Source organism: Prionailurus bengalensis, chromosome C2 (genome assembly GCF_016509475.1).
Source record: "Prionailurus bengalensis isolate Pbe53 chromosome C2, Fcat_Pben_1.1_paternal_pri, whole genome shotgun sequence".
Classification (NCBI taxonomy): Eukaryota; Metazoa; Chordata; class Mammalia; order Carnivora; family Felidae; genus Prionailurus; species Prionailurus bengalensis.
The window spans coordinates 144347110-144360400 of NC_057350.1; the positions used below are offsets into that span (position 1 = coordinate 144347110).

The window sequence follows — 13291 nt, forward strand, 5'->3', positions numbered from 1 at the left end:
AGGTCTCAGCTGAGCAACAACACACAGAGACTCGTATTAAAAGGTAACATATGTACCTTGGTCACCGTATGTGCCCGGAGATGGATTTTGGTTTCCAGCAATGGAAATGAACCACTGATTTTATTCTCAGCTGGCTGTCTTAAGATTACCATCTCAGTTTGATAAAAGCAGATGTCAAATCAGTGAAGGCAGCGTAAGGATTTTAACATCCTGCCTTTTACAATAGTTGCTTTTAGATGATTTCCAAGATCTGTCTCCATGGAAACTGGATAGGAAAGGCCACCATCAGCCCAGAGTGTCCCCTGTAAGGTTATCTGCGGGTTGTCGGGAAGGGTGAGGTCCTGCAATTCAGGGCAGCTACCACAGGCGTAAGCCCACCAAGGAGTCTGACTAGGAAATAAACATGGGGACAAGAAGAGTTGTTTGTTTGTTTGTGTGCTCGTTTGTTGATTCAGATTTACTTTCAGCAGATTTCCTTTGGAATTAGCAGACAGAGAAGACTGATCTTGGCCTTCCACCTGTAGCAAATAGGAAGGTATCATGTTCAAACTTGTTTTTATCTTCTTCATTTGAAAGGCATTGTCTTGGGCTGGCATGATAATTTAAAGTTCCCCAAAAGGGAAACATTCCTACCTATTTGTAATGTCATAAACTTTCAAGTATTCTGGAAATACATTTTAAAAACCACAATGGTTACATCTGAACTTGTAGCAAGGAATGCCAGCTTGCCAAAAAATATGAAATCATTTGTTATGCTGAAGTGTGAGAGCATAATAATAAGATATTTATAATCATTTCATTCTTGCTTTAACATTACTTTGAAATCCAACAAAGAAATGGAACACATCCATCAAAAAGTTTTTTATTATATAAAAATTAGCAAGACAGGCATATGGAAACTATATTTAAATTTCAAAGTATATTTTCTCTCAATTTAGTAGTTAAGCATTGAGGTAATCAATAAGCTATTTAAAGCTATTTCCTTAACACTAAAGAATGCTTCCCCATATTTCTACATCAGCATTTAAATGGAAATGCATTTTTGAATATAATATCTTTACTCAATAGAGATATGGCAGATTATGTTTTGATTTATTAACCAATTTTCTACATCCCCCTCATATTTCCTTGTACCCCTTCACCCTCTTTCATTTAATCAGGTAGACAGTTCGGTGGGATTGCCTAAGGGAAAGGTTGACAGCAGAAAATGGAGGAAAAAAGTAATCAATTTCAGACTCTTGAGTCTCAAAAGGCTAGCCCTAAGAGTGATTGGAAGGAATAGCAGATTTGGGGGAAAACGTGACAGATAAGAGCCAGGCTAGGGAGAAGCCAAAGGGGAAGCAGTGAGAACTCAGAGGTGGGTAGGTCCCACAGAAGGGAGTCCCTTGCCTCGTCCCCCAGCCCAAGTGTGACCGTTGCCTACTTGTTGCCTCTCGGCTCCAAATTCACCCTTTGGTGCCCTGCATGTGACAGTGGAATTTCTCCCTTGCCAGGATGTTGGGCTCTGTCTGTAGAGAGAGAGAGCATTCGAGGGATGCTGGAGGAGAATGGTGCTTGACTTTCTGGTCTCAGTGATGCCCCCGCCTTGCCCCAGTCCTGCAGCACTGAGTGGTCAGCAGCCAAGGGGAAACCAGAGTGGTGCTTACCCCTAGACAGTTTCACTGGCACCAATCCTATAGGCAGCTTCCCAGAACGTTCCATGGAGCAGCACCTACCAGTGGGAAGCCTCCTCTGGTCCCATAGAGGGTATTTCCCAGCCCAAGCCCCACGTGCTGCTTTCCAGCAAGTTCCACAGCATGACAGCTCAGCATGGATTACTTGCCCTAACCCCCCAGGGGAAGGCTTCCTGCAAATTTCTCTAGCACAGCATCTCAGTGGATTTCTCTGATCTTTCCGATGAGGTCTGGACCTGAGCCCAGGATGGGAGTGTCCTCTTTTCTTCCTTTCTTGGATGCTCTGCCTCAGCCCTATAAATAGTGACTTCCATAGCTGCTCTTCCTATATTCTTTAGATACTCTCTTCCCCTCTTTCGTAAATAAAACTGTTACGATTAATAACTTTTAGTAATTCTTTATATTAAATCTTCCCTATGGAAATTACTTTGTGGTTTCTGTCTCCTAACTGGACCCTCACTGATAACAGATTAGGCTCCAGCAAGGTCCCGGAAGAAGGACCCATACAGATGGGAATTGGGACTTGGTTTGATTGTGCCCTTGGAACCGAGCCCAGTGCTGAATTTTGCCACAGGACACGGGACGCTGATAGCCCATGACATGCAGTGGCATCACAATTGATCAAGTATCACCATGATAAAGAGCCAACTGAAGGAAGTGCCCTGGAAGCTTGAGTGGCTGCTGCACTAAGAAGTAGGAAGACCACAAGGACTGCGTTGTGGGATGGGTTCTTCAAAGTGCATCAGAGCACTTAGGAAAAAAAATGACAAGCTTGGGTCCTTGAACTCTTGGCTCACATCATAGTCTGAGCCCCAGAGAGATTCCATGATAGCCGTAAAAGAGCCTGTGATTTTCTTGCTACCACAGCACAGATACGGCTGATAATCAGATACAAATTTAATTGGGCAGGTTGCTAAATTGCAACGTCAGTTGAATGCCTACTTTGCTGAGTTTTTCATGTGAAAGTTAGAAAAAAGAATAGGATCCTAAAACTTGAAATAGGGACACTTTGTTGGATCCAGATAAAACGGACAGTCCTGTCACTCTGAGTCATTATTGCCAGCGGAAGTAGCTTGTCACTCTGTGTCTGAGGAGACCAGCCTTCTTTTGCTTGAAAACTCTACACTAACCTCATCCGGGATAGATGAGGAGTGAGATTTTAAAAAGGAATGCTTATTCCTCCTAAGACCCACAACAATGAGGGTCAAGTCCATCACGTGGGTCATATCTCGACATGATGCAGGGGAACCGGTGCACACTATGACCCGGAAGGAAATAGCTTACCTGTCAGAATTGCAAGACTTTGCTACTTTGTACCAGCAGCAACGCAGGGAACATGTGTAGTAGATTCAAAGGGTTTTAGGCCCAGAAGGGTGAAACACGACACTAAGTCAGGCTGAATTCATTCATATGGGTGCTCTTACTAGAGAGTCCAGATTTAGTGTATTAGTTCCTGCAGCTGAAGGTAACTGCTTACTTGGTTGGCATGCTATACAACTCCAACTCAATGGTGACCTTCGTTTAATGGGGGTAAAATACCAGAGCTACCCTGACATGTGGAGGAGGGAATCCAAAGGCTTGGGGACCTGCCATTTACCATGTGTGACCTGCACACTCACTCCCCAATTATGTTCAGCAAAAATACTCAGAAGCCACTCCTGTCACTAAGGTATGGAGAAGTATGTTAGAGACGGGAGCACCAGCATCCTTAAAAATCTCTATGGCTGCTTTCCTTTGTAGGCCAGGTACAACACTGTAAATATAGGATCCCAACGGGGATGATGTGATCCCAAAGAAGCAGAGGCCAAGGGACGCCATTTACCCGCCAGTGACAGTTGGAAGCATTTACCAGAAAGGGTGGGAGGAATGCACTGTTAATTAGAGTGCTTTGACCCAAGTGGTCTTTGGTGGTGGCTCAGAATACTGGAGTATTCTTTAATCCAAATAACAGAAAGGAAACTCTGGGTCTGGTAGACAAAAATCTGACCCGATTTGCCGTTGCCACAGTGGACAGTCACAGCCTCTCATGCAATTTCTATACCTAGGTCAATTTAAAGACCCAAAGCCCTTGATTAGGGGGGAATAGCTGGGACTCCTTTAGGAAGGGCCCAGAAACACTGATATAAGTATACACTATACATTTTCCTCCAAGTCTGAGGCCCAAAGAGACCTACAGCCATTTATTATCATAATGCCACCGTCATACACCAACCAGCATGGATTTTTGTTTGTTGGCTTGTTGGTTTGTTTTGTTTGTTTGATTTTGGGGAGAGAGTAAGTGTATTAGCCCAGTGTGACTTACAGTGGGCCCATTCGGTCCACCGACCTGGTGGCGTTTCTCTTTAGTCCTCGAACATATAATTGGAATCGCTACGATTGGCAAGTGACAGAGTCATAAGATTGGCTCTCTGGATCTTAGACTGAGTAAATGTTTATATGTTTTGCTCATTGATACGTCACAAATGCATAGAACAGTGGCATCTGATAGTAGGCACCTAATAATTATATGTCAATTGAATGAATGAATAAACAAATGAACTGCATAAGACACGCAATCTTAGACTCCAAAATGCTAGTTACTTTCTCATCCATATGCCTACACGTCATCTACAAAAATTTCTTTTCTTATTAACAATAAGACCTTGGTTAACTTTGGTAACTTTGTGTATATACGTATACACACACACAAGAAGAATTGACCAAAAACCAAATCAGAAACTATGAGCCTTATTCCAAAGAAAAAAAAGAAGAGGGTAGAAAGAAGAAGAAGAGAACAGAGAAGGAAAGAAAAGAGAGAGAGAGGGAAAAAAAGAGCAACGGACTAACATACAAAATGGCAGGACACTTGTCTGTTGGTGTCTGGAGCCGGTGGCTGTGCGGGTCTGGAGGCGAGGCCGTCTGGCTTGCCCAGTGTCAGTCTCACTCCAGCAGATGCGCAGTTACCAGGCACGGACAGGCAGGGTTTGGTGTAAGGGGGTCCAGCCTCCAGTGGACCCGCTGCACCGTGCCCTGAAGCCCCACCGTGTCAGTGTTGGGGAGAAAATGGTGACACCCAATCTCTCCTCCCCACTGGGCGTCTCAAACCATGCTGCTCAGGCAGCCCTCACAGAGTAGTAGGGGGCAGTCAGCTTGCCCTGCTCCACAGTCTCCTGTGCCTCCTAGGCGCTCAGAAGGGATTCAAAACCCAATGTCTTAAAGGATCTCACACCACGCAGACCTGGTTCTGGGGAAATGCCAATCAGCCCTGCTGATAAAGGGCCTTTGGCTGGCACCTGCAGGCTCTTTTGTTCTTGGGGGGCAGTATACCCTCTTCTCACAGTACTCAGGGAGGGGACCATTTTCTCCCAGCGCACTCCTGAGATCACTACCTCGACCCAGGGCTGGCTCCCCTCCCCTCCCCTCCAGGCACACACACACTTAGCGGCTTCAGTCCGGAGAAAGTCATGCACTTTTGGAAACTCTGATCTTCAGCTCCTAAGGCTGTTTGCAAAGTAGAGACTGGCACTCTCCGTATTTCTCATTCTCCAGTCCATGGCCCAGAGCGCTTTTTCTCTTGTCCTAACACAAAACTGCAATCCACAGCTTCTCTTTCTCTTCCTTTTGTCTCTCCACAGAAGGGGATCCCTCCCTCTGTGCCCACACTGTTTTGTCTCCCCCAATTTGCATACACGCACCACTGTCCCGCCAATCTGTCTCCCTCCATCTGTGGAGATTTTTTCTGTCACTCCGGAGATAGACTTTCTGGGTATTCCAAGTGTTCTGACCTCAATACTGCTGTGTGTGTGAGGGATAAGGGAAATCCTGGTCCCCCTGCTTCTCCACCACCTTGACTCCTCTGAGAGGTCCTAGTTTTAACCCAGCATCCTCAGGATTCCTCAGTGGGCACTAGTTTTTCTTTCCTGTAGCGAGGCTGTTCAAAACCCAGCCCTGTCCCCACTTTCACCCCCATAATGAAGGGCCATTTGTGTTGAAATTTATTTTTGGTGGGACACGGACAAAAGAGTAGGTTATGAGTCATAGGGGGAAACTGCCATATTTGCTTTTTATACCCTACAACCTTTCCAGCTCTAGCTCTGCCGCTAAGCCAAAGTGTTCCCAAATATATGCAGTTGGAGATAATAAAAATGAGCATTCGTTCCAATTTAAAATTCCACAAAGTAGTTCTTCAACGACATTACCATCAAACTTGTACTTAAGATGAAAAGGAAACAAAATGCTAGCATACTGACCTGTGTGATGTAGATGATTTTGTGCAGCTGAATTAAGATCTGCTGAATAGGATCACTGATCTGTCGTACTTTCCTCTGGGACACAGCAATCCCTGCAGATGCTGTGGATGATAAATTCTGCAGTTAGTCAAGATCCTGGTTTTCTCTTTCAAAAGTATTTAGTAGAAAATATTAGTAGAACTTGGGGTAAAATTCTGAAAAAATAATTAAGCTAAAATCTTGATCCTACCAATGAGATAATATTCAGAGACCTTGTAACACTTCCATATTTTACAATATAGTATGCACTTCTTCCTTTTACTTATATGACTTCTGAGTAACATAACAATGTTACCTTTTATAACAATTAAAAATACTCTTGGAAATTTTGCCTGCGATTACACCAGGCTGCCACCAGGAGTCAGTGGTGCTTTGGATACTGTGGCTTTTGAAAAGCTGGGCTTCAGATATGTGCAGTTAACAGACTATCAGGCTTTTACATTTTAAAGTCATTATGCCCTTAATATCATATTTTAAAACTAATTTTAGTAAAACTACTAACACAAACACCGAATAGGCAATCTTACGGAGGAAAAAAAACCCAGAAACAAACAAACAAAAAAATACACGATTTGTAATAAGGGTTTAAAGGTTACTGTAACCCTTGATTATTACAAATTATAATGTTCACCTGGATGTTTCTCTAGCTCTAAATAAGACACATTGGTAACTTATCCTGACTTCTCATCATACTGCCACTCCACTTTCACAGTTTGAGGCTGGCTTCGTGTCAAACTGCATATGAGTGGCTTCCCCACCTTCATATATCATAGCCACAAGTAGTCCATTCTTAACTTTAAAACTCTTTAAAGAAATGGCCTTAACCTCTAGATGGGCCAGAAGGCCACCTCTGCCCCCTCTCACCCTCAGGTCCACATTGGAGAAAAAGAAAACCTGAAGAGACACTTCAGATATGTGGATATATATTATCCTCTCCACCTTCCCCAGGTTCCTCCTCCTCTTGCTCTCCCTCCCTCTGACCCATAGCATGCTTGCTCCAATAATACTCTTGCCAATTACCCCTTTTAAAAGAAAAGCTCCAAAGTCCCTCTTTTCTTCCCTCCATACGACCTTGAGCCTCTATGAAATTAAATGTGAACATAATCATTGCTTTAGCAATAGCTAAAATTCTGAAAAATGAGTCTTATATAAATGCTTTCTGAGAAAGCTTGCATATTTTACCATAAAATTGTTTTCAAAACATTTGCAGAGAAAATTTAATGTGGTCATTAAAAGATTCAACCTATTTTATTATGAGCATGTGAAAATTTATATTTAGACACAAACACAAAAAGAAAATAAACAGAACATTTAAAGAAATATTACTTTGTTTACAGGCATCTTTACTGAGTTAGTTAAGAAATTCTTATAAAAAAATAATCTAATTGTAGTTTATCTGCATTTAATACCTTGACTAAGTGTTTGAAATTGAAAGGATCTATCTCCCCTAGGCAGTGTGTCTAACTCCTTTAAATCATCAATTACTTGACTATTAAGATGGGGTTTAATAAATTACCCTTAGGGTAAAAGTGTAAAGATAGGTCAGAAAGGTAGCTGTTAAATAGAACACACAAGGCTGGAGGTATCTGCTCCAGCCTACAGAGATAGCCAAGTTTACATATGTCCTATTATTTTCTACAGTGGTGTTTCCTATAGAAATGATTCTTACAACATAGCTATTTGTTTTTCTAGACCAATACTGAAAACTACAGACCATGTAACGTGGCCAAGAGAAGGTTGTTACGGCAACATTACCTTCGCATTTTCTGAAACTGGAGGGTTTGATTTTTTTGATCAACTATGTGCTGACTACTTTATGTTATTGATCTGTGGATATATTTCACAAGTTAAAATCTCACAGCGTGGCAGAGAGTTCTTAGACTGTGATGACATTTCGAGTGGGATATCACACGGGTTTGACTCTACCTTGCCACAAGAATGTGCTCATCTGTGGCCCTAAATACAAAAACAGAAATAGTTAGCTAGAATGCCTGTCTTCTGAACTACTCAGTTATGCAATGCAGCTTAACAATTTTTTCTTAAGACCTTTTGACCTCTGCTCCCTCCAACCCAGTAAATCTTTGACTTTTAAAAATAGTTTAGATTTATTCACCAAAAAAATAAAGAATAACACATGCCCGATTGAAGCAAGCAAAATGAACATAAAAACAACCTAGGCATTACATAAAAGGCTTGAGGTTCCCTGGAACCACCACCCCTCAGCGCCTCTCCAGCTGTACCTGATATCAGCTTCCAGTTACTTTTCTATCCATTTACATACATAACTGGGTACTGTCAGAACAGTATTTTTCAAGGGTGATTGAATCCTGAAAACAGTTTAATGCGTCAAGACCAGCATTTTGATATATGGGATGGAATGAGATGGAATGAAATGGGACAGAATAGAAAAATTTCAGAGTGCATTGAACATAGTAGGTCCACTCAGTTGTGATATAAAACGTGTACTGTGTTGAGGTTCGCTTATTCCCAAAAGAGTCTGAAAGCTACTACTGTAGAAAATCTATAGTATTACCAATGTTTTCCTTCTTTCTTTTCATGTTTTCATGAAACATGAAACATTTCAATGTTTTCATAAATGATGACACCTTATAAGGCTGTGCTACATTTTTTTTTCCTCATGACTCTGTCATGGAGATTCTTTTTTCTCAACACACACAGTTCTAGCCCATTCTTTATAACCACTATTATATAGTACTACATGTTCAGCATACATCATAGTTACTTAGCCACTTCTGTCTGGAAGGGAACTTAATTTGCTTTCAGTCTCTCATGATTATAAATGATGTTGCAGCGAGCAAACGTGCGTGAGTACATTGCATAGAAGTACAAAAGGTCTTTTAGGGTAGATAAGCAGAAGTCAAATAGTTAGGCCCTTGGATATATGTGTTTCTTATTTTAACAAATACATATTTGAGTAGCTGAGTCAATTTTCACACTGACCAGAAGAGAATCAATTTTTTCTGCACCTTAATCAACACTACATATTATCAAACTTTTCAATTTCGCCAATCTGACTTTGTTTTATTTTGTGGTTATCTAAATGCTGGTGAGACTATTGGACTTCTTTGGCGAATTTCCTGTTTGTGTCCCATGCTTCTTTTTCTTATTGATTTGTAAAGGCTCTTTATATAGACTGAATGCTAATCATTTTATTGTACCTTATATGTTAAGAGCATTTTTATCTAACCTGTTACTGCTTTTCAATTTCCCATCCTTATCACCTAGACTAAAGGTAATTTTTAGTCTTAGCTACCACCAGAACAGTCTCTCAGATACCTGCTGCTTCTGTACCATGGCAAGATTTACTTAAATACTTCAGCTAATCCTGGTAATGAGAACCAATTATTCCTCTGTTTCCACCTGATGAAATCCTCACAAGTTTTTATATTTCCTCATGCCAAAATATATTTATTTAGCCCTTATTAATTTCAGGAAAACAAAGTGATAAAAGTTCAAATAGATAATTAAAAGAAATTTTTTTATTATTTAAATATTAATAACTACCAAGTTTGTGGCAAATGTTAGCCATATCATTTTGAGTTTTAAAGCGTTCTCTCTCATCTTTCAGATTAGCACACTAAAAATACTTTGCTTCCTAACTATTCACCAAAAAAATGCAACACATATTTACATCGATAACTTTGTCCTGAGTATTTTTATTAACATAATTTTCTCCTAAAAAATATCACAGAAGTAATCATATTTCAATATCAGTCATAGCTAGTATGCCTATGATTCGTATCTATAGGGTTCCTACTGCAAAAGATAGATAATATTCGGTACCATTAAAATTTAAATAAAATCAAACTTTAAAATGGATTCCATTTTAATTTCCTTTTACAGTTTTGTTATAATAGTGAATTTAATTAGTGTTTTAAAACTTAGGATGAAACTTTAAAATTCCTTATAAAAGGCAATTAATTTAAAGGTAGCAGAAGTTTTTAAAAGTAACTGTACTTGCTAGCTTACTCTGGCGAGAATGACCCCACACAGCAATTTTTCTTTCCTCAGGGGTGGTAAGTAGAAGGACTTGGAGAAAGACTAGTGCATGAACTTGGGCCAGACACTGGCAAGTGTTTTACGTATGTAGTTTCATCTAGTCCTTCCAAACTTCTGAAGGGTAGTTGTTCTTATCCCATTTTACAGATACGGAGAGCAAGAGGAAAGAAACTGTCCAATAAGTCCCAGAGCAAGTGAAGGCCGGGGCATGAAATGAGGCGGGCCCTACGACACCACACTGACTCAGTCTACACAGGAGCTGAGGTGCCTCCAGTTCTCTTTCTGACTCATCACTAGGACACTTCCTCTGGTTACCTCAGATCTAAACTTATATTTATGCTCCTTCCCAGGCCTCAAGGACTATTCCTCTTCTTAAAAGGGTCACTGTTTTTAACATGATGTTCTACCTAGACCTTTGAACATTTAATTGATTAGGTATTTTTGGAAAGCGTATACATGTAATAAACTGGAAGCATTAGGTCCTTGTAGTCTCTGCAGTGACTCTATCTGTTGTTGTTGTTTTTAATCTCATGGCACATTAAATGGTCAAATTCCGGGCCCTTTCTTGGTGCTTTGAGACTTGGTTTATGCTATATATCCAGTCTACTGAAACTACACTTCATAGCACAAGCCCTGAAACTGTTCTTTACTACAAATTGAACAAAAGATGGATTACACTGTATTCTTCCAAGTTAACCAAGACATGGTAAATCCCCCTATTTGTCCGAACTCTCTCTGCTAAGAGTCAGGAATTTTTAAACAACTGGAGAAGAGAACATTTTGGGCAGGAGTTCCCTGAAGAAGCAAAGAATATTTTTGCTCCACGAATGGGACCAAAACATACATCGGCTTCTCCGTGTTTGACCAAATGCTTTGTTGAAAGACAACGCAACCTTTTAAGTTTTAGTGTAGCGGACAGATTTACTCTCACGTCTTTCCTTAACTGTTGTAAAATGAGACAAAGTGACTCAACTGTAGTCTAAATCTACAAATGCTCAATAATCTGCCCCTATGGCCAGCAGTGTAGAAGGCACCAGAAGTTCCACAAAGGGTATGGCACTCACAAAGGCTTCATGAAAGGTTCACCCAGAGTAACAGGATGGGAGATTGAGAGTTGACGCAAAAGTTTCATTTGAGAAGACCATGGAGAACTAGTAGGCACTCAATAAGCACAGGATCTGCATTTGGTGTGCGGGAAGGTATACTTCAGTGGCAGCTTCTGAGTAGAAGAAAGTTTCAGCAAAGGACAGGAGTCAGCTAAGCGAGGGCTGCACCTGGAGAGCAGCAAGGTGTCCAGTTTATCTAGTGTGAAGTATGATAAAAAGCTATAGTACTGAGTACAGCTAAAGAGGTAGCCAGGGACTGCATACGATGGTAAGGAGCCATAAGGGAGACTGTGTTTCAGAAAAGGTGATCTCATGAGAAGAAGCCCAGAGCTGAAGTCGGAAGGCCTGATTTGGAATAGCAATGTGGTGACCATCTGCCCACGGGGAACAGGAGCCAAGGAGGCTGCTGAAGCTTGGGTCCCAGTCACTGAATGACATCCCATCATGGAAAGTGAGACGGAAGTGTAGGAGAAGATGATGACTAGCGGGCTCGGGCATGGAATCCTTCCCAACACAGACCAACGGTTCCACAAGCAGGTAGAAATGATTAGGAAGAGACTTGACAGTCTGGACCTAGTCGCCCCCCTCCCTCACCCACCCTGTCCCACATCCTCTCGCTTCCCCTGGTGAAATTTCCCACAGGACGGCAGGAAGCTGCATCAAAGTCTCAGCACCTTTCACCCTCTGGGTGATCAGGCTTCGTTCACTCCCTTTCACTTGAACCGTCAGAAACAAGCTGTGTAAAGGCCAGCTTTGAATCCCTTCCCTCTAGAATTCTGGCTTAGGGGAACCTGGGTGGCTCAGTGGGTTAAGCGTCTGACTCTTGATTACAGCTCAGGTCATGATCTCATGGTTCGTGAGATTGAGCCCCACATTGGGCTTTGTGCTAATGGTGTGGAACCTGCTTTGGTTTCTCTGTCTCCCTTTCTCTCTGCCTCTCTCTCTCTCTCCTTCTCTGTCTCTCTCTTTCTATGACTAAATAAACAAACATTTAAAAAAATAATTCTGGCTTAATCACCTTTACAATAAGCATCTCACATCCCGTTCAGGTAATTTGCGCATGTGTGAGGATTAGAGCTTTCCTCACTTCCAAATTTGCTATCCCTTTAGTTACTTTTTCAAACTATAAGATACAATCTCAGGATTTTTAAACTTGATTTTTAAAATCTCAGGATTTTCAACTATATAATACACAAGGAGAATTCACTGCTGCATTATTTCCCACACTTTCTCTTGACTTCATGAGCCTCCTGTCATCAAGCAGCAGAGTGTGAGGCTAGCACTGCCCAAGGTGGGGTGGCCTAGAGCAACCAGGAACAGAGAGAGTACATTTCTGGGCTTTAAAAAGCGGGAGTCTCAGCAGAAGGCAGAGAGATTCAAAAGAATTGTTGCTGAGCAACCTTTCCTTCCCGCTCCTCAAAATAAGTCAAAGCTTCTCGAGGAGAGAGGACAGAAAGACAGAAGAAAAGAAGTCTCAGAAGAGACTCAAATTCCATCTCATTTTAGGCAGTCTGGGTGGTGGCAGGAGGAGGCGAGAGTTAGATGATGGAGCTCTCTTTAAGTTGGGGATTCAAGTGTGGTAGGGCTGGGAGCTCAGTTTCCATGGGGAACTCTGAGAGCCCTAGGCATGAGATGTTCCCTGCATCACAGCAAGGGGCAGGTTGGGGCAGGAGAGATAGCTTCCCGGGGTGTCAGAGGCAAAGAGGTCTTGCTGACTTCCCAAGTCTCTAGGCCCAGAGAGGTAGGGAAGAATGGGCTGGCCCTTCCAATCTCGCGAGAAGGTAAGCTGACAAAATGAGAGAGTTTGCCCTATAGAGAACTTGCTGCCAATCTAGGGGACGTGGCCACAGAGGGAACTGTGGACCGGGGACTGGAAGTCAGATAGGGCTGTGCCACTACATTCTCTGGATGCCACATGGAAGTATAACCATACCCAACAATCAGCTCAGACACCAGCACAGGCGGTCTCAAAGCCCAAGTATCATGATGCCAAAAATACCACTCAGGCAAAAACAGAGAGAAGAGCGATCCTCAGTTTGTCCGATTTTAAGCTGACAAAGAAATACCAACATATTGAAACTTGCATTTAGGCTAATGGATTATGTTTTCTAATATGTGGAATGGGGCTCAGTATAAAAAATTAAGCTCAGTGTTGGGAAAATATAGAAAGTTAGATTTTTATTGCTCAATTTGTGGCCTAAAAACGGCATATGCATTCGGTCTA

At 41.8% G+C, this 13291-nt stretch overlaps 1 protein-coding gene across 6 annotated transcripts in view; it reads right to left on the reverse strand.

Moving 5' to 3' along the window:
- Positions 1–13291, reverse strand: part of NEK10 (NIMA related kinase 10) — a 231100-nt gene that overhangs the window by 27239 nt on the left and 190570 nt on the right. For 4 of the 6 annotated variants that reach the window (XM_043595557.1, XM_043595555.1, XM_043595561.1 and 1 more), the window contains 2 exons: positions 7868–7897; positions 5903–6003 (listed from right to left, as the gene is read on the reverse strand). In XM_043595557.1, the coding sequence (XP_043451492.1) occupies positions 5903–6003; positions 7868–7897 (131 nt within the window). The remainder of the gene's footprint in view (positions 1–5902; positions 6004–7867; positions 7898–13291) is intronic. The other 2 variants (XM_043595558.1, XM_043595556.1) reach the window with 1 other exon arrangement.